This window comes from Aplidium turbinatum, chromosome 10 (genome assembly GCF_918807975.1).
Source record: "Aplidium turbinatum chromosome 10, kaAplTurb1.1, whole genome shotgun sequence".
Classification (NCBI taxonomy): domain Eukaryota; kingdom Metazoa; phylum Chordata; class Ascidiacea; order Aplousobranchia; family Polyclinidae; genus Aplidium; species Aplidium turbinatum.
In genome coordinates, this window is record NC_137481.1 from 9,676,549 (window position 1) to 9,699,252 (window position 22,704).

At 37.1% G+C, this 22,704-nt stretch overlaps 1 protein-coding gene across 2 annotated transcripts in view; it reads left to right on the forward strand.

The window, feature by feature from the left end:
• LOC145778667 (uncharacterized) overlaps positions 1-22,704 on the forward strand; it is a 39,638-nt gene that overhangs the window by 11,483 nt on the left and 5,451 nt on the right. For both annotated transcript variants that reach the window (XM_082590208.1, XM_082590209.1), the window contains exons 2-6: positions 12,411-13,168; positions 13,556-14,189; positions 18,405-18,510; positions 20,239-20,325; positions 22,416-22,581. In XM_082590208.1, the coding sequence (XP_082446334.1) occupies positions 12,456-13,168; positions 13,556-14,189; positions 18,405-18,510; positions 20,239-20,325; positions 22,416-22,581 (1,706 nt within the window). In that variant the 5' untranslated portion in view covers positions 12,411-12,455. The remainder of the gene's footprint in view (positions 1-12,410; positions 13,169-13,555; positions 14,190-18,404; positions 18,511-20,238; positions 20,326-22,415; positions 22,582-22,704) is intronic.

Genomic DNA, 22,704 nt, shown 5'->3' on the forward strand with positions numbered 1-22,704 from the left:
AAGATGGTGGTTATCTTCAACTAGAAGTGAACAAGCAGCAACGTTGCTGCTAGAGTATGGCTGGAAAGAAGAAGGAGGTTCTTATAAAGTGGTGTGGTTTGAAGGTAAAGGTATAAAGCATCTTTAGATGTCTCTGCGTGGAATCTGATCTCATCCAGGAAAGTCAAGAAGAAGGTAAACAGCATTGGATGTCGCTTGGGTTACCCTTTATAAATATAAAACTTTCTCCTGGTCTATCAGTCGTTTACTTTCTTACTGTAAACATTAGCCAATAACTGGCTGTAAAGTTTCGTTTTAGGAACCTATAACCAATAGTTTCTGCAATCTTGAGAAAAATGCCTGGGTGCACTAAATAACAAATAAATGTTGAACTTTTTCCAGTTAATAGTAAGTTGCAATGTTGCATTATTCGAAGAAAAATAGACGTCTGTAAAAGATAATAAAATTACTATTGTATGTTACGCATATCTGTAGTGCATAATAGCAATTGTTTCGTACAGTCTTTATTTCTCTGTATATAACAGGAGAATTGTATGAATCTGAAGAATAAGACGAAGAAAGTAAAAGCGACACCAGTGATTGATTGATTGATTGAATCTTTATCCTCGGACTGGGAAAGCTTCTTGCAGAGCTTAATCCTGGCAGTTTCGCATACTTGTAGAGGCTTTGAATCACTGGCGCAGGCCCGGTCACCGAGATTGACAGAGTGAAGTTTCCGATTGTTGAAGGCTTGTTGTCGGGGAATTATTCCATCCATTAGATGCCGCTGAATGGAGAGCAGCCCTTAACGTGCGTTGCTCAAGCGCACACCCCGAGAGTCGAACCAGCGCCGCTATTGATCTTGAAGCTTCTTCGTTCCAGAAGTGACGCGCTAACCAATTGAGTTACCGTTTACATTTACACAAACAATCTCTGTTTATGAATGAACAGTTACAATAACTGATTGGAGACATGAAGCAAATGGCATTAAACAAAAATTTACTACATTGGGTTTATTGGGTTATTTATTGTAGCAGCTGGAAAATGTTCATTACTGCCTAAATTAACGTTCCAAATGATTCATTTCGAAACGTTTTGATTTGGATAGTCAGTTGTTCGATTAAGTCCACATTTAGTGGTGGTATCAAGATCTTGGATCAATTTTCTGGCTACTGTAGCCTATATGCTTCTTACGTACTTTCTGTTTTTGGTGTTACAAAGCCATGTATTGTCATGTCCTGTTGCCTTTTTTCGATTGACTTAATATGATTTATACAAAAACTTTTTGTAAAGTAGGCTATAGTTCCATTTCATGCATCATGGGACAGCTTGTGAATGTATTTCATCAAAACCTATATAAAAATATTTTTAAATTTAATCCATTTGTACTGTCCTGGCATAGCACTTTCGTTACACCAAGGTTGGTTCGAGAAAGGGATGAAGTAAATTAAACTATAGGAGGAGATTCACTTTTGGGTAGGTCTTTTATCACCTTTCCAACTGAGAGTATTGTTAGATTTGATATTTTGTGGTGCCCTAGAAGACTTCGTTTTGACCACGTTTGGTCCATGTACTCTATGGTGAAATAAACCCTCTGGGGGTCACTTTGATGACATCTTACATCACCTTTCCACCCGAAAATATTGTTAGATTTGATATTTTTGTGATGTCCTGACATAAGACTTCGTTTTGACCAAGTTTGGTCCATGTACTTTACGGGGTGAAATACACCTTCCGAGGGGGTCACATTAAGGAAAGTCACTTTGAAGTCATCTTACACCACCTTTCCACCCGAAAATATTGTTAGATTTGATATTTTTGTGATGTCCTGACATAAGACTTCATTTTGACCAAGTTTGGTCCATGTACCTTATGGGGTGGAATAAACCTTCCGAGGGGGTCACATTAAGGGAAGTCACTTTGAAGGCATCTTACATCACCTTTCCACCCGAAAATATTGTTAGATTTGATATTTTTGTGATGTCCTGACATAAGACTTCATTTTGACCAAGTTTGGTCCATGTACCTTATGGGGTGGAATAAACCTTCCGAGGGGGTCACATTAAGGGAAGTCACTTTGAAGGCATCTTACATCACCTTTCCACCCGAAAATATTGTTAGATTTGATATTTTTGTGATGTCCTGACATAAGACTTCGTTTTGACCAACTTTGGTCCATGTACCTTATGGGGTGAAATTAACCCCCTGGGGGGTCACTTTGGGGGGAGTCTTACATCACCTTTCCACTCGAAAATATTGTTAGATTTGATATTTTTGTGATGTCCTGACATAGAACTTCGTTTTCACCAAGTTTGGTCCATGTACCTTATGGGGTGAAATTAACCCCCTTTTTGGGCTTTTTAGGGGGCTTTAGGGTCCAGATCCACCCGGTGCGGTCAATCTTCCATACTTTTTGTGAGTGACATGGTTGACCCCAGTAACTTCAAGGGGTCAAACCTTTTGTACCTTATGGGGTGAAATCTTCTGTCGTAGGCTCTCGGTCTAATTGCTTTTATTCTGAAGTAAATTATAGGATTGCGTTTTATAGCTGCAACTGATCAAACGTAGCCTACTGTTGCTTTTAATTTAAGCAAGATTACGTCTTATAGTTTGTCAGTTCGTATCGTCCTGCAAAGGTAGTGGACAGAACATAAATGAGCGTACAGCGTTAACACCATCTCGCCCTTTTGCGACAAGTTTGTTTATTAAGCAATGACAAAATAGCATCTCAAATTGGTGAAAATTCAGCATTTTGGTCGTCGATGCGGGGGCAGTAAACCTTAAGCTTCGAACATGCCGTTACATAGGAAAGTTCTGGGTACATCCCACTTACAATTTATAACTAGCCAGTAGAAAAATTATAAAAAAAATTATGTTAAAACGGAAAGTGAAATTTCCCATTTTTTTCCAAAAAATTGAAAGTTTGACCCCCTGCGGGGGCAGAAGATGCACCCCCAAACTGATAAAATTTTGCACACGTAATTTTTTCATGCATGTGCCACTTTTTATGACTAGCCGTTTTTGAATTTCGAAAAAAAGTCAAAAACGGCCCACCCTAATGGCCAATTGTGCAACGTTGTAGTGTGATGCGTTTTTATGTCCCCACTGCTTTTAAGCCTTTTCAAATTATTTCATTTTGCTCTATTTTTGTACTTAACCCTTCTTGACACTCTATCAATTTACATCACCAAAGGACATCAACCGAACGCCCTTAAGCAAGACCGTCTGCCTTGAGTCGAAATATTTTAGTTCTGCCGTTCAGATCATTTTGCATTTGACGCCTCTGCTTCAAACGAGTTTACCACCATAATTTCACTCGGAATCTATATGGGAGCAAATTTAACTACCCGTTTATAGGATATAAGCTAAGAAATTACTTTATCGGCTGTATGGATTACAATTATGGCATTATCCAATGATGAACTCAACTATGTAAATAAGCTTTTTAAGCAACCAAGACTAGTTGTAGGCCTATTCAGAAATATTCAACTGAAACACTATTATTTTCAAATTATTGTGGAATTGTTTTTATCAAAATGTTATTGTGGAAATTAGTATCACGTGGAATTAAACTGTAGCCTATTATCCTCGCAGCAATAGTAAATCTGGTTTCCTTAGTCACGTCATTAAACTTAAATGTTTCGTTGTAGGCTTATTAGTGATTTCTAAAACTTTTCTCTTCACGCACCAGTTATTGTCTGCTCAGTGTCATGCCCTCAACAACGTATCATTTAGTTTCACAAAGTCCACTTGTCTAAGGAACAACTTATTGACAAAAACAAAATACCGTACCAATGAATAGCAGTAGTTGTTGTGATACTTGCGTCTGTTCTTACCTACTTTCTGGTAGCTAAATGAATGTTTTCTTAAAATTTGTAACGCTCGTAGGGGCACCAGTTCGACACCGTTCAAGAGCATGCGGTTGTGTCTTTGGCAGAAGACTTATATGTACAGCATGCTTGAGTGAGCACAATGATTGACTTCATTGCTTTTCGGTTTACGTAATCGACATTTTTCAACCACGGGACGTAGCCCTCAATACGACAAAAAAAGTGACTCAAGTATTTTGAAGAATGTGTTCGCGTCATGTATTAAGGTGCGAATAAACACTCTAACTTTCGAAATGAACTTTGCAGTAATTTAGTGTTTAAACGATTGAGATGTTACATCATTCATTTTATGTTCAAAATATATAATAGCCTACTATAATTGATGCTCTTTGGAAATACAAATTAACTCTAATGCATATATATTTCAGTGAGACTACTTTTTATCGAATATTGTGCGTAGAAATAGCATCAACGTCGTTTTAATGAGCTCAGGATAGTAGGCAAGACGTTGCAAATTAAACGATAAGCTTCTTTCATAGAGATTTTTCAATCAATTTGCTTTTAATTGAAATAAGCTTTGTTTTAATAAAAATTGCTTTCGATCAGGCGCGAATCTAAGAGTTTTTTTCGGGGGAGGGGGCCAGAAAATTTGAAAATCAATTAAAAAGAAAGAAAAGGCTAAACAGATATGAACAATGATACTACGACATATACGATATGCTAGAAAATAGACATTAAAACAACCATTTTCATCAATTGTGATGCCGAGGGACTAATATCAGCTGTTTAGAAGCATATCAAACCATTTGATGCGGAAACGTACAATTTTTCACAAAATTTCGGGGGGCCCGGGCCCCCTGGCCCCCTCCATAAATCCGCGCCTGCTTTCGATTAAATCATATCGAAATACCGCAGGATAGAAATTAAAATGTTCTTACAAATGAACGGTAAAGTTTCCAATAATGATGGCATTTCAATTGTAATTAACTTGCCAGCTGTGCGAAACCAAAGTTTCTCTGCTAACGTTGTAGCATTTCGGGGTGAAGAGAACCCTTCAATGTGACTGTTCTGTAGACATTTGTTACATTAAATATTTTAAACGTTGGTGGGCGCTAAAGTCTTGAATCTTTGACTGGTGTGTTCTCGTATCTTTGGTTTTTGAAAGATAATTACAGTGTACTTGTAATGATTAGTTGCTCACATGAACTTGCTTGCATAGAACTGTGACGTTTCTTGCAGATAATCATTTGTTTTCTATCAATGAGTGATATTGTGATTCAATGTTTCTTTGCTTATGTTACTTATCATCCAGTAAATAATTTAGCAAAAAAATGGATTAAGAAAGAAAAGTGGTCAGATTTATAAAGGTAGGCTAAATTCTACATAACAGATACAGCTTATATCATTAGCAAAATTTAAAGTTTCTGTGAACAGTAAACGTTAACTAAAATTGTCAATTTCACTCGACAATGTTATTTTAAAACCACATCTAATCGTAAGCCAAATTCTCAAACAAACATGCAAAAGAAACATATTTTATCCGTCTGCTATTTTCGTTTCCCATAGTCCTGATTCTGATGCGTTTTAAACTATCTGTCACATGTTTTTGTTTTTTGCGTGTTCTTTAAAATTGACATTTGACTTGAATGCGCAATACGCGTTTAACATATATTTTTTACTATTTCAGTACAAACATACATGCGTCTATATAAACAGTAAACACAGGACTTTTTACACAAATTGGTGTAATTGTGTATTTTCTTGTTAACTTAGAGTTGTTTGTTTACCAGAAATAGCCATTACGGCACCAGCTTGCTTGATCTTGATGCTATTTTAAGCTGAATGGCTTTTTGTGTTTACAAACGTGCTACAAACTAGGCCACAGATTAAGATTGAAATGCACCGTGCTTTCGTTTCTGGTCAACCTTTAAATTTAATCCGTCGATATTGACAGTCAACGATCGGACAATCGGATGTTATTCAACTGACTGATGCGGATGATAAACTTTCTGCACAGTTAAGAGGTAAATTTTTGTATAGACTACAGTGTTTTCTTGAAGCTTTTGCTAATCTGGGGTGATTCATAGCTCCGATGGGCTACAGGGGATTTGATATAATTTATTGCAAACTTCTTGGTAAACGTGTTTTTTACGAGTTTGCGTTCTTAGTACAATTTTTTCGACTTTCATCGCTAAAATTAATATCAGTCAGTTGTTATTCATTGCAAATAGCCTGAGTATTTGTAAATATCAGAAAAACTTGTTTTGAAAGGAGCAGTTTTGTTTTTCAAGATCCTTTTGCAGTTTCCACTTCAGATGAGGCATTTGTCCGTTTGACAGCTAGTATCAAGAAAGCAAACAGGGACAAAAGTTTCGAAAGCAGGTGACTTTCCAGTAAACAGAAGCAATTATCCTTCCATTGATTCAACGTTTTCAGACGTTGCGAAAATAACTAATTTTATTATCTTAATTGACAAGCAGTTGAAAGAAACTTTAGAACTCGCGCCGAAACTTGCTTCCATGGTAGTGAAATTAGGATCTATAATAATTGCAGGTTATTCATTCTAATGGTAAGCCCACTCACTGCCATCAACATGTTTTTTTCTATTTGCCATAAATCCGTTGAAAGTCGCCATTTTTTATCAGTCCGATGAAAGAGGTTGATATTTTCAATCAGTTTTCCATTTTCCAAAAGCGGTCCTATCAGCAAAAACGTTTTAGAAGCAATAAAACAATGTAAAAATTGCAGCTTTTGTTGTTGGGATGTGGCATGCAACAAAAGCCGCCATTGAAGCAGGTAGTGAAGTTTTATCAAACATGACAAGCAATGTACCGACCAAAGTTAACACAGTGGGTTCGTTTTACATTGATTTAATGTCTGCAGACATCAATGTAAAAACGACGAATCTTGCTGGCTGTTTGACTTTTCATTGACTGTAATTGCTTGCTGGATTTACTGGCGCACTTCAGGGAATTATTATCTTTATATTGATTTAGCGTCCCAAGACATTCAGCCAACACGCAACAATGGCTGATTGCACTGTATCAGCAAAAAGATTGTCCAGATAAGAACATCGATAAATTCTTTGTAACAGTTTGATTCTGAATCAGTTTGTGCTTTCATGAAATAGATCTCAATCAGAAACTTGAGTTTAAGATCACATCAGTTTATTCTTCGTCATCAACTTTGTCCGGGACTAAAAAGATACCACTAGCCACAACAAGCAATATACTAGCACCTCAATTTACGAGAAAGGGTGCAAAACCTTAGAAATTTTAAAACGTATAGGTGTTTAGAGTTGGTTTGGTGCATGTCAGTTCAGTTTGTTTTTACTTCTGACGATCAGAAAAAACAATGTCTGTAGCTAGCCTGGCCACAAAATCCCTAAAACAAACCACAAGAATTGAAACAAAACAGAAGCGCAGAAAAGCATAAAACCTTTACTGAGTAGTTGCTATCGTTTGATCGACATCAAACTTTTCTAAACAAAACTGTATGCTTTATTTTTGTGCAAAAAATTTAAGTTTTTGTCAAAACATATGCGTTACCTAACACCGCCGGAACGCAGTAACGCATTAACGGTTGTGCAGTGAAGCGTGCCTTCTCAGCATGATGTTTCACCCACAATACCACCGCTTTCTTGCAGACTGTCATAAACATTCTTGAACCGTCGTTTCTGAAAGTCAGGTACTTGTTTTTTCATGAAGTGTTTGTTTTAAATATCTTTGACTTCGCAGCAGAAAGGTGTACATTGATTTTAATCGCAGTCCCAGAAAACGCTGGTTTCACTTATGCTTAGAAAAAAACTTGAATAAGTGGAACGTTGAGACGTTTAGTTTGGATATTTTTTTTTTGTTCGAGCAAAGTGTGTTTCTGTAAATCATTATTTTTCTTTTATACATTTTTTACAACTTTGGTTTTGTAAGACAAAGTTCTGTTAAGTTAGAGTGTTGTATAAAGCAACTATTTGATGACACTTTAAACGCCCGCAATTATGTTTACTGTTTTTGTGTTAACTGCGTTTGGCAATGAATCTACGCGATTTAGCGGCAAAAAGCGTGAATTCAAACATGACGTCCGAACCAGGAATTTGTGTCGTGTTAACGAGTGGGCCTTTCCTCACATCTTGAAGTTGTAAAGAGCACCTTGCCCAATTTCGGCACTTTTGATTTTCAATTCACTTGTTGCGAATACGCTTGAAGTGGCCCCGGATTTCGTCATATGAAGTGCAAAAAAATAGTATATTCAAAAAGTCAGTCGTTGATGCTGCTGTGTTCTTAGCTATTCACCAATTACTCAAAGTCACTCCAACTTTGATTGGATCTGACTTCTAGACAAGAACTCATCAAGAAACAATGGACTGACATGAACATACAGATAGGCGGTGAGATGGCGCACGGATAAGGCGTTAGCTTATTAATTATGCAAACCTGGTTCGACACCCGGCTTAAACTGGTTATTGAAAAACACCGCTCACCTCTACTCACCTCTAAGTTGTAATAAATTGGGTGGACGTAGTTGCTGAAGGAAAGGTGGTCGAGAGAAAAGTACTGGCCCACTCTACTCTCGTAATGAGAACTAAAGCATAATGAGAACTTTATCTTCTCATTCCCCAAAGCACAAAAACTGAGTATGGGATCTTTACTTACCCAGACAAGTTATAATTATTAAATTTTACCAGGCATTTAGTTAAACAAAATGATATACGTTCTTCTTGCGCAAACTAACCTGAACTATCACAAGATCTATAAGGTCTGATAGTCTGATATTATTCCGACGTTTCGTCAATCAGACACGATTGACTTTTTCAGGGGGCAAGGTCAGCGGAGTAATCACAGAACTGGGAAGAGGAAAGTTTTTGTAAAAAAAAAGTTACTGCAATAGTCAATATGAAGAAGCAAATAGATTTTGAGCTTGTTTAGTCATGACGAATGCTTTTGTTTGTTTTTCATGCTTTCATACTGAGATCATGTAGAGTGAAAGAACTGCATGCTCAATTTATTTTCACAGATTTTAGGAGTGCCAAAACTGAACCGTTTTTCGCAGAAAATCAACCATCGCTATTCGACTTATGCTGTGAGAAAAGGTTATCCTTTAACTTCCCAGCTTACATTAATTTGACGTCTGTATACGTTGAATCAGTTTTAAAATGGTCTGATTTTCTGGCTAAGTTTTGATGGTAACGAATAATCTGATAATTTTATTTTACTGTGAAGTTGTGTTTATAAAAACATAAAGCGAAAAACACTTAAAACCGTTATGTAAAACGTTTTAAATGTTCTTTTATCATTATCTGTAATCTTTTAGCAGTGTGGACTCTGCGTTCTGCTACAAGGTTTTCTCTTTTTGTTTGTCTTTAAACTTGCTCTTTCGTCGGTGTTCTCGATAGCTTTAAAGTGCTTTGCTTATTTACTCCTTTGAGGGTTTTACCCTTCGGGAGCACACATACATTCAACCTACTAAACTATTCCAAAATAATTCCTGAGTGAATTACGGTTGAGTTATTTAGTGACATAGTGTGCGCTGTGTACTACTTTCATAAGGGTGTTGCTCATTGACTATTTATGTGTTTCTGCAAAAAGCCCTTAATTCTATTTTTGTATAGTTAGTTGTCAAGTTCAGGACTGCGAGTTAAACAAAGATGAAAAACTATACAAAGTAGCATATGAAAAACAATATGCTGCATGTGACACACGTGTAAATTGTGTACTACCTAGTTTGTACGTTGTCAGAAATAGGTTACCTAACGTTTTTAGATTGTAAAAGAATATGGAAGAAAATCAGGTTGTATGCGATTAGCCTGGAGGTGGTAGTTAGACGATCGGTAACTCGTTAACGAGAGCTTCGATGACACATTCAGTCAGGAAATCAGTCCCTTTTTTCTTTCCTTCAACGTTTGCAAATTGAAAAAAGACTGCTTTGCTGCCTGAGAGATGGAATCTTAATCAGTGGTTGCGCCAGTTGTCTCATTTGATGTCCATTCAACATGGTTTGTAATCAACTCAGTGGCCGAGTAGTTATTGTCTTTGGCTCTGAAAATTTCATTTGCTGACTTGGGTAAATGTACTTGCTCAGTTAACGCACTTGCTGAGTTGTCGCATGCCCAGTGGTCCGACTACCGGTAGATCTGGGTTCAATTTCAGATCAGGTCACAGCAAAGACTATGCGGTACCGTTCCGATTGTGTTCTTTCTTGCATAACGCAATGAGAATAAGTCGGGTAGTAATGTAGATACACCGTAGATATGACGCAACTAGACAAAGGGTATTAAAGACCTTAGCTGTTGTAGAGCGACAATAAATAAATTATCTGAATGGTTTGTGCGTGTTTCTCTGTTGTTTCAACTTTCCTTGACGTTACATGAATATTGCAGCAATCTTCACAATTTGTTCTGTAACATTCATTTGAGGGAAGATTGTGGTGAATAGAGCTTTCAGAAGAGTTTTAGCATAGCAGATTTAACCGAAACTTAAGAGCATTCATTCACATCGAATCGTAGACGTAACATTTACCAGCTCTATGCACAAAAGCTTTTTACATACGGTACTGGGCTATAGTCACAATGCCCAGTGTATCAGATCAAAAAGTTCATAGTACTGTTTGGTAGTTGAGCTAGGTCAATCAGCAACAGAGAACAGTGTGTTGACCGTTGACATGTAGTCCAGTAAACCTAATCAGGTTTTATTAGAATTACTCATTGTTGCATGTTGATATTTATTACTTTTAACTCACAGGAAAAGATAGTTTTAATTTAATTTCGGGAGAAAGTTTGCTTTTTGTACCAAAGACATTGTTGTATTGCTGTGTCTTGTCTGTTTTTTGGTACAAAAAGATGGTTAAGATTACAAAATTCAGTCAAAATTAACCTGCGAGGTAAAAAAGATAAGCTAGTTTATTGGTGATCCTGCAAGTTTTCCGCTTTTTAAAATGATTGTTTGTTGATGAATAGTATCAGTCATTTGGCGGGATGACGTTCGAATTGGTGCTGAGGGGAGGAAGATATTACTGAAGCGGACATGATGTCCGTGCATGTGATATCTCAACGATCTTCAATCAATATTGCGAGTAAATAATGAAGCTATGTCGGGAAATGGTTGATAGACATATCCTAAAAAGCAATATCCCAGCTGGCAAAGTCTCTCCTTTTTTCATTATTTTAATATAACGCCTGCGATCATTGCTGACGTTTGAAAGCTTTGTTGGCTGCATGGTAGTTACTAACTTATTGTCAAAAATTTGTGGATCATATTTTATTTGCTGACATTGCATTAACAGTTTTACTTCAAACATAAAAACTAACCCAACTGGTTGTTGCTGTGACTTTTATAACGCCTTGACTCAACTTATATTGTATCGCGGTTTGATTTTTTTGCACATACAGACAGTGAATCTGTTCATTGGAAAACTTGTATCGTTGTTTGAATGGCGAGATGGTATGAAACAAGTCATTCAGAATAGGTGCGTAAAGCTTTTGTTGTACCAGCCAAGGCCCACACAAGTTAAACGTGCAGTATGTTTTTTGTTGACAAGAAAACAATGGACTGTGACATGAACTTAAGATGACGATAGCGTGTTGTTCTTATTGGTGCGTGTCACGTTTTTTCGCTTATCTCAAAATGAATTTACATCCCTTCATACATTTCCAACATCAAACAAACAACACTGTTGTTGTCGAGATATTGTGTTTCTGACAGTAGAGGAACTCTAATTGCATTTATTTCAACGTGATTTGATATTTGCATTACAGAAAATGTTTAGTTTCATATATGTTTTGTACAGGCGCGGATTTATGAGGGGGGCCCAAGGGGCCCGGGCCCCCCCCGAAATTTTGTGAGAAATTGTTGCATGGTTTGATATGCTTCTAAACAGCTGATATTAGTCCCACAGCGGACTTACAACCCCCCTTTGGCACGCGTGTGACGTCACGATATTGAGAATGATGCTTTCAGTCTCCATGTCTCTAAAACAAAGCTTGCCTAATTTTAAGCGAAACTGCATTAAAAGAGCGAGTTTTGCCAATACCAAACCACATTCAAACATCTCAGCCAGGAATTAGCAACAAAAAAACATAGAGACTTAGCTTTATTACCGAAAAAATGCCGAAGAAAACATGATCTTATCCTTTTGCTATGCCACCGGACAGCACTATTTCACAGGAATATTTATACCCATATTTTTGTTGAAAATGCTCTCAGAATGCACCAAATTCAAAGTAATTTTTCAAAATTTTCTGGGGGAGGCACCCCAGACCCCCGCCGCTGGGTGTCGCCTTTGGCGAACACGCCGTCGGGCTTCGCCCGCCGGCCGTCAAACCCCCCAAATTCCTGGCTACGCCACTGGTTGTTCATATCTGTTTTTTCTTTTTCTTACTTTTTAGTTCATTTTCAAATTTTCTGGCCCCCCCCAAAAAGAACTCCTAGATCCGCGCCTGGTTTTGTATAACAACATCATAGTAATAACCGAGTAACACTTATGTTTGTTTTGAAATTACATACAGTAAAATATGATTGATTTAGAATTTGATTTAAACTGAGGGGCTTAAAGATTGTTTTAAATTGGCATTTTCGTATTTCAACTATAAACCTGCTTTGAACATTGCAGATCTTAACGAGAACTTGAAGTGCAGTCTAATAGGTTGCAAGAAACATGACTGCCATTGCGAATGACGTTTGCTTGTTTGAAGCTGGCAATTCTCAAGTAGAAAAAGACAAAGGGAGAGGCTATTCCTCTTTTCATCCAGATTCAGCATTGGATTCATACTATCAAAATTATCCTGCATACCTTTCAGCAGATTGCCCAATAAACAACAACGGCAATTACGTACCTGTAGATCTGTCCAAGTTACCACCGTTGGAAGAAACTCCATTGAGTGAAACTTCTCAAGCATACAAACAAAGTGACAGGGACCAACCTGACGTATATTACTCACCCAGCACGCCTGCATCAGCCAACAAAGCATACAAATATTATTTAACCGACAGTGGAGACCAGTGTAACTCTTGCGAAGAGGAAGAGCTGTCGCACCGCTTTAGCCCGATTGGAGAAGGTCGTCGTTGTCATCATTCCGTAGAAAAAACGATGGGAAATGGCAGCAGTGCTGCAGCTGTGCCCGATTCTGGCTCTAAAAAAAGTTATACTAACAACAAACGGACAAAAGGAAGACGCGGCAGCTCCAGCAGTAGCGATAACGGTGGCTTCGAACCGAATGTTCCTAAACCTCCTCTTGGGGTTAAAGAAAAACTCCGTCACTCGCTGGACAAAATAAGCTTGAGAGCGCCCTTTCGCTGGAGCAGTTCTGATAAACTAACCCGTAATATTTTTACTGGAAGTTCGAAGTCCAAGAGCAAGAATATTCGCAGGTACGTTTTATTGTCCTATTGCTGGTATGTGAGGTAAAATAAAAATTTTCGCTACAGTTTAGTACTTTGAGTTTGTGTTGAATATAATTCCCAGTGTTAATATGATAAGCCAACGCCTAAATATTGTTTCAGTGTATATAACGTACAATTCTTCATGTAAACTTCCATTTTACCGGTCGAATGACCTTTTACCACGTTTAGGAAGGTTAACGCAACTTGAACTGCAATGTATATTTGACTAAGCATTAAGCAATCGGAATTAAATTTTCTTGTTGCACATGGCTTTGACATTTGAAGCAGGTCTTTTATCTTTTAACAAACTATCAAGTATCAACCCACTATGTTGTCACTTTCAGTAGCATCAATATATTTTATGATTCATTTTAGATATAGTGACTCAAGCACCATGATTTTAGCCGTCAACCCTATAGAAGATAAGAAAAAATGTAAAAAGGGGAAACCTTCAAGTGATGCTGCAAGTGAAAGAAAGAAGAATTTGCCTGCAACATCTCGTATGGTTCGAGTGTATTCTGCTGGAGGAAGCAGAAGCACAGATAAAGAACTTTTTTCAGAGCAAAAAGATTCTTCAAATAACCATGACTACGTTAATCTTACAGCAACTGACATGGAAATGAGAAGGGGTGAAACTTACACTCCTCGATCTGTTCGCTCAGATCACGTTTCCGGTAGTGTGCTAGAGACAAACTATAAAGCGAATGTCGATGAATACCACTCGACGCAAAGTTCAAAAACGTACCACGACGCATTTGATTCGCACTGCCAGCCAAAGTGGGAAAATGGGAACACTGCAATACGAGCCAAAGGCACTTGGAAAATGCTAAAAACTGCCAAGACAAAGCAACTTCCCATCAAAGCCGGGTCATTTCCACCTTACGCACAAGCAGTACGTCCCATGAAAAGACATGAAAACGATTTAGCTGAGAAAGAGGTTTTCCAGGAGGATTCATTCGACGAGCCACCTAAATTAGCTCCAGTTTCCGGAAAACTAATCATAGACAAGGTTAGTGTGTCTGTGAATATTTTCTGCTTATTTTGAAATGGAACATAGGAAAATAACACTTACAGTTGGTGAATCGTGTAGGTGTAGCTTAAACTTTAAGCAATTTTAACGATTGTTTCTGGAATGAAAGTAAAGTTCTCAATTACTATTTAATTTCAGCAATAGTAATTACGCAGTGTGGATAGATGTTCAAGTTACTTTTTTGTAACATGACAATTAAAAGAGGATGTATATTTTATGAACCATCAAAATGCCATCTGTTATTAAGTGTAGTAGTTGTAGCTGAGTAGATGCTTTTGAACAGCAAGCGTTGCTGTTCTTTACGTCGTACTAGCATACAAGGATGTATTGGTGGCCTATAGGGCCACTGAACAAACCATGCCCTCCCGACAAGCTAAACTTAGCAACTGGACCACTGTTTAGCTGATATTTTTGCTTCAAAATTCGATGTTAGTATCAAAATTGCGGTCTGCATGTCCATTCCAATTATGATTCCAACCAACATTTCCAACGTAGAATATAACAATATGAGCTGACTTCAGGGTTGCCAGATACTCAAGCTATAGTAAGGCCAAATCCATTATAAAATAAGGCCAAAAAAAGGCCAAATTTTTTATTTACTTCTAAGGCTAAATAAACGCTAACAACTTAATTGAAACAATTTTTTGAAAATGCCATTTTACAATCAAATATGACAGATAATAATTTAGCACTGTCAGAGCATAATGACCGGTTCGTTTGCATAATTTGATTAATGAAAAATTACTGTAGTAGCAGATAAACTAGAAACCACTATTACTTCAATTCATGAACAGTGCTATTCGGAACATCTAGCTAAGCAAAAAGCATGAATTTGTCTTATTGAGTATATGTACCAGGGATGTCTACAACTACAGGATTGGAAACTATTTTCAGGGCTATACATGAATACAGAAGAATTATTAAAATAAAACACTGTTTGTATCAACTAAAGAATGTATAAAATTCAATTGACCGATTTTTTAGCAAAATGTCCGAAAAAAATGTAAATTCGGTCAAAATGTCCGAAAAAATATAGTCAATTGACTATTAATGACCAAAAATGACTAAAAATGATCGAAATAAATAAAAATTGACTGAATTTTTTCAAGTCATTTTGGACAAATGACCGAAAAGTCTCAGCAAAAAAAAAATCCCAGCTTATTTGATGTATAGAAGTTTAAAACCACAAATCTAAAAAATCAAAAATAAACAAATGCAAAAATTTTCTGTCGTTTTGTAGCATTTTGCGTATTGCAAACCGGATCAGAAGTACGGTAAACGTGGAGTGTTCAAAAATCAGTGAAATGTGTTGTCGTAGGCTTTTATAATAAACTTATTCACAGAACAACCCAGTACGAAATCAATACGTTTAAGATGTCATAAGAACTAAAACTAATACTGTAGCCTACTCGGTTTTGAAATTATTTAGCAGCAGACAAAATACGACAAAATTGAACAAATGGAATGCAAACACATCACATTAACAAACAAGGCAAGTGTATACTTTACGGTTTACGGCAGGTGCAACTTAATAGAATCGCCCTGTCCACCGCTAACACATTCTCTACTCTCTACCAATGTCTCTACTCACTAATTAAAATTAAAACGAATATAGGTCAGCCTCTAAGTGATGATAAGTGATACTTTTATAATACCATTGAAATTGAATTTCCTTAAAATAATACTTTCTAAACCGGTCAAAACTTGCAGCCATAAAAAGGGCCAAATAAGGCCAGATTTTCTGGCCTTATTTGCATCAATTTTTGTAGGCCAACTGCAATTTAAAAAGGCCAGTTTTCTGGAATTTGGCCTAAAAAAAGGCCATCTGGCAACCCTGGCTGACTTTATAGTTTGGGTAGTTTGTGTCTACGAACACACGATTTCTTTGCGTCATAGGACCATTAAGCAGCGTTTTATTAAAGAATACAGTAAACAAAAGCTGTAGGCCACGCTGTAGGCTGACCAAAGATGTAAATTACAACAGATTGTAACAGCTGCGGGGTGTCTTTGAAGGATTTCATCGCATACTTTATAACATTATTTGCACTGTTTATGATGAATTCATCCTCTCTCCTCAACTTGAGCCAATGCTCGTTCTATCTACACTCTAAAATTTCTAAATCAATTGGCTTTGCAGACCTTCAGTTCATAGTGTAGTCAAGTTGGATCGCATCAAGCAGTATGGCAACTGCAAACAGCGACACTTTTCGTACCTTACAGATGCCTTATTGTTTGTCCTTTTACATTAGCTTTGTATTAATGATCTTTTGATATATCCAGCATTGTTTTAAGGCTTCGTTTTTGCAAACGTTTAGTTTTATAAACGAAATTTCTTCGAGATAACATTGCTATTAACTAGCCGCCATTCTTCCGTCAAAAATTGTGTTGTTGTGGAATGCGGGAATGGCTTGTTCTTGCAGCGCAACCTCAACTTCCTTAACGGGCTGAGTAAAAGTCAACAGATGATGAACTGTTTTATTTTGGTCAACGACGCACGAGTACAAAATAATTGACACGGCGAGAAGAACACAATAAACATAGCCAGGTCAGAGACTTTAAAGAACCGGCCTGCCACGCCCCGTGGAGGCGGGGAGCGGCGTGATTATGGGGTGGCGATGCACCCGGAAGGGAAATCCACCAGCTTAGGTCGCGGGGGCCAGGCTGGGGAGTCTAGGTACCTGTGGAAGGAAAGTGTGGATCGAGATTTTTGTGCGACTCGTCCGCAAAAGTTAGAATGGCGGAACGGGCCAGGGAGACGGGATTTGCTTTCTGCAAACGCAAAAAGGTCAGCTCACGACGGGCCGGGCGACAGAAGTTTTATAAAGCCAGGCAGCGCCCACGTCTCCATCACGTGACCGTAACACAGGTACGTTTGACTCCTATACCCGGTCTGCCCGTAGGCAGAGCGGATAAACTTTGGGGTCTCCCACGAGGAAGAGAAGCTTAGCTACAAGGACAATTCAGTTGTTGGTCTGATCTTGATTTGTCTTTATTCTTTATTTTTCAATACTGTACTATAGTAGTGGTAACAAAAGTTAGAAAATCTTTTTGCTTTGATTTCTGGAAAGTCACCATTCACTGCAGTGCACTTAAGAAATTCCGCCGATTTCTGTATTGGTGGTCAACAAGCGTAAATTGGCAAAAACCTTTACCTTTTTTGAAGCCGTTGTTTGTTTTGGTGCTTTGAGGTTTTGGTGAGAATGTTTTTATTCGTGTACCTAATGGCCACTTTGAGTGTTTGTGCGAGAACGCGTTTTTCAGCCAGCAAATCAGTCCTTTTTAACAACAATTCAGCGTAAAAATGACTGTTTTGCTGTATGGAATTGGTAGCTTTCTCATTTGGACGTTAGGAAACTGTGGTATGAATGAAACACGCTTATCGGTTAACAATAATAGCAAGATTACGTGTGAACAAATTGCAGCATGACTTCGCTTATTCTTTTCACCTGCTCCGACCAGACTGTCAGCGTGCATTTTTTTGTCTTCAACTATTTACATTTCAACAAATTTTGCACCGTGTTAAGAGTTTTTTTATCCTTCCTTCATGTTAACTCTCATGAATTATAAAGCAATGTAAAACGTTTCACGTGGCCGTGTTCATAAGTAAATTTCTAAACTCTTTTGCCGCACATGCGCATCTGTTCAGCGTACCTCCAACTTAGTTTTGTTTGTTTTTTACTAGTCTACATTAAACAAACAGCAGCTGCTGCAGGTTAACACCGCATCAATCTCAATCTCGCTAATGCCATCCATGAAATCTCACTCTCACTGGTTTTAAAATCTTGTTCTGACGTCAAATTGTTCTCTTGTTTTTAATCGGAACCGGGTACTTGAACATAGTGACGATAGGCAACGATAACGAGTTTAACGTATTCGCATGGGAATTATTTGAACAGTTTAGGAAAATTTTCTTCGCTTTTAAAAATGCCAGATAGTTTATTGGCAGAGATTTTGTTTGTCGGTATAATTAAGAGACTGAAAACTTGAAATTTATTTTGAAAGGGTATATTGACAAGGCAAAGTCTAACACTCTAACCTAACTCAACAGTAGAGATTGATTTGCTGGCTGGGCGACAACTATGGTTGATCGATTTTCCATAGAAAACAACTTTTGCATCACATAAACCTTCTGCTTCATTTTTCCTTTTAATGCTACTTAGCGATCATTCCCTTGACTTTATTTATTTTTGATAGAGTTTTGAAAACACGGTGTTACGACCAACCGCCTTCAGACCTGCAGTTCCTTTGTCAAGTCGGACTTCCTACTCTACAGACGACACACAATGGGAGGACACCCACGGTGAGTGATTAGGAGTGATTGAAATTGTCTAAGCTTCAAAAAAGAAGGACAATCAACAAAGTGATTTTGCTGAATGAGACAAAAGTTTCCAGACAGAGACAGCAAAATCCGTCATTTGTACAATTGATTCAATGTCTGTAATGTAAAAATGAAGGATTTTGCTGTCTGGGTTTAGAACACAAGCTCACCGAAAAAAGTCACACGGATTTCAAAAAGCATAAACTTGGTTAGCTGAAATAGCAGGAAACTTTTACCGATTTGTGACCACTCTAGACATCCGCGGTTAATAAACCATTGTTTTAAAATTAAGTGATTGGACAGAATGATTAAATCAAAGACAACGTTTGTGAAGAAATGTAGATGAATTCAAACAGACAGTTGATTTTACTCTTTCTTGGTTTTGGTAGTTTATTTTAGTTTTACAGCTTTGGACGATGTTTTTGCGACTCTCCTTCGATTTACCCCTATGTCGTTGCTCTTAGATCACAACCAGCAAATCAGCTTTTTTTATTAATTTAACGTCTGTTAACGTTGAATTGATATAAAAATAGCCTGATTTGTTGAGTAGCATTAGCGAATGCCAGTTAAGCATTTAAAATTTCTAGTAAGTGAAAACAATGAAAGTGACTAACTCCGTGTCTTATTTTTCTGCCATAGTCATTACAAATACTCATGAACACTGTGAGTGTTATTAGCTGACATTTCGCTTGCCGCTTGCGTTCGTTTCAGCAACTTAGCTTTGCGATGGTAGGAAGTCAGTTTTGTTCAATGAAGACAAACAATGTTGTGTAAGTTCGGCCATTTTTGGTTGGATATTGTTTCTAGTTTATTTTTTGAACAAATCCGAGCGATATTTTTTTCCAAAAGCAATTGATATGTGTAATTCAGCAAGATGAATAGGAAATATACGAACCATTGACCTCGAGCAAACGCATAATGAGCTACCTTGACCTGTGCGGTCGTCGATCAAAAATGTTTCAATTATTTTAAATTCACGTTTGAGCTCATCTTGTCGCAGAGAAGCCAGTCAGTCATTGAACCTTGAAAAACAGACTTCTTGCCACACAAAATTGACACCAATCTCTTATTTAAACTATTTCAGCAGCTTAATGCAGTTTGAAAGCTGAACGTAATCACATCTGCTGAGCAGTTAGACTACATTGTAATAAGCTTGAAATTATGGCCGAGTTCTCCAGGAATGTTTTAGTGCAGCAAAGGTAAAAACATCGAAAAAGTAGAGAAAGACTAAAAGTTTAATTTTAGTGTTGCTGGTGACGAAAGCAACGTGAAAATAACTTGCAATCGACGTTATATTATTATATGGTGCAACCTTTAAAAATAATGTTTAAAGGTACTTATTTCAATTTTGCCACGTTTATTTGTTTAACTTTTTGAAATAGCATATTGAATGCCTTGTATATTTTCTTGCAAGGTTCTATCGATTTTTAAACGAACAAACGCTAAACTAAAGCAAGAAATAGAAGTTGTATTGACATTAAAAAAATTAATTTTATGTGTGTTCAATGTCTTCAAAATATGTATCTTGGCCTTAATCTGTTCAGTCCTGTTTTGTAAGTTTTCAAGGCTTCTGGCTCCTTTGCAGATGGGAATGGATTTATTGGGATATAAAGAACTTAGTGCACAGACAAAAGAAAAAGTCTTTCCCCTACTAAGCCCTAAGGCACTGCTGTGATTTACAAGGGTTAATTTAGACACGTTTTTCTGCAGCTGAAATAACTTCCCGCGAAGACGTTTATTCTAAACTTGACCGAAGAGGTGCCAGTGTGTCAAGTCATTCCAATCATTCAGACTCTGGTGAGTTTACATTGTTTTGCACTGACATAACCTGAAAATTTCAAGAAATGTTTCAGATTTTGCTAGCTTATAGGGCTTAAGTGTCTTTAATTGTTAGAATTTACCAATTACAAGTCGAAATGGTGGGTATTGGAAGTTTCTCGGTGGATCCTGCTTTAAAATATCCGCTCTTGCTTTCTTTTGTATCATTACCAATGCTAAAATATCAAGGTGTCTATCAACTTGGGTTTTTATGTTGTTTAAGTGTTTGGTAAAACATGTTAAAAAATAGAATTTTTAAATAATATATCAATTTTGAACAAGCTCTTGCATATCCCACCAAGGTAAACCAAAGAGTTGAAATTTGCTATATAACACTCAGCGTTAATTCTAACGTGCTAATTACTTTTTGCTAGGATAAGTGTCACGGTTTAATTGTTGCTTGCTATATGAAAATGGACCTCAGAAAAAGGGGGTTAGTACGGGTCGCTTTGATCTGTTTCCACTCAGGAAATCGGTTCCATTTCCTCATTTTTATTGATTAAACATCTGTAGATGTTGAATCAAGGGAAACGGTCAAGTTCTTCTATTTATGTCACTTGACATTCCTTAAAGCTATACATGTAGGCCTACATTGTCGAATTTCACGTTGTTACAGCATTAACGTGCAAACAGAAATTAGGTGTAGGCCTATATCACATTTAGAAAAACTCCAAGCTAAGTTACAATCATTTGGAATCAGATTCAACAGTGCAGCAATTTTAAAGAAATGTTTAGCTCTCAGAGTATATTTGATAGCGCGGCAAATTACGTTGATGATAAATACCGTAATTATCGAAACAAGTCGTTGACCGCGTTGTAAATTCACAACTTGAGCGTTTGTTTTTTTTTAAAAAATATTTTGTAAGGTTTATTTATTCTTCTTTTATTTGAAGTTTTTAGTTAAAAAGTTGTTAATTCTTTTAATGATAATTTTTATAATTGTGTGTTTATTTTGAATGGGTGTGTGGGTTATTTCGTTCGCCAGATTTCGATCTTCGATTGCCTCAGGTTCAAAAAATGTTCACGAGTGCTATTACACTTCAATTTACATCATTATAGGGGACACTTTTTTAAATTTATAACGTTTATAAATAAAACGACAAGTTTCTTGTGCCACTATCAAAATTACTAGGTTGCTTGTGACCACGTAAATTCCCGAACAAAGATATGTTGTCCTTGCTTATATTATTCAGTTTATGTTCATGTCTCCTATGCTTTTGCTAATCTCTTTCAAATATGTTTTTTCTGCCAGCAAATCTACAGACTTTGTGTCAGTGTCAAAAATGTGATTTCCTGGCTAGGATCGTACATGCACTTGCTCAGCTGACTTGTTTGTTGTTCTATCGATATGTTTGTTTATTTTTGGCGATTAATTAGACAAATGGACGATTCTCCAACTAATTGAACAGTGACGACATTATTTATTGCCTGGGGGGTTGTTCAAATTAAATTCGTAATCAAAGACAATGCTTAAAATACTTCTTGTTAATTGTACTGCTCTCTTAGTGGGATATATCAATTACTTCATTGCACATTTCAATTTTTTGACTCATGTTCATTTTCACTTGTTACTATTTACTACGCAGACTTGCAAAATCTGTAGCCTAGTGTTTTGCGGCCGGATGACTAGCCAAGTCAAAACTTTATTTTATTGATTCAAAGTCTGCAGAAAAGCGGACTGATGTACTGATTGTTGAATGAGTTGAGTCAATCTTTGTTCTTCAAAAGCAATTTACTGCGTAATCGCTCTGACTTATTCAATTTATTTTTATCGCTTAGTAATTGTGCACAATTTTAACAGGTCTCGGCTATTTCCTGTGCTAGTGTTTCGATACATGAAAGCACTGTTGACAGAAGATAGCGCATTCAAATCTATCAACAAAATACGTACTTTTTATATTGATTCAACGTTTGCAAACATTGGATCAGTGCACAATAACGCGGATTTGCTCCCTGAAAAGATTTGGTGTATTGATCTTCACAAGCTGATAAAAAACGTTGTTTGATGGAGATTTTACAAAAATATAAACTTCAACATTCTTTGATGGTTCATCAATTTTTGCTTTCAGGCCGTCATTCTGCCACAAGCATCCCAAATGCAGTGACGATCGTCAGCAGTTTTAGCTGTTCCGGCTCAGAGGGTTACGAAAGCGCGCGAATTTCGTCATCAACAACGCACAGCGGAATGCAAGAGCGCGACTGCAATTTGGATTCTACGACACGTCTTTCGCCAAAGTGAGTTGTTAGCTTTGGATTTCGTTTTTTAATTATAAAAATCATAAAAATCCCCAAAACAAGTTTTTACCCAGACAACAGATCAGTCGTTTTCACATTGATTCAACATCTGTAGACGGATAA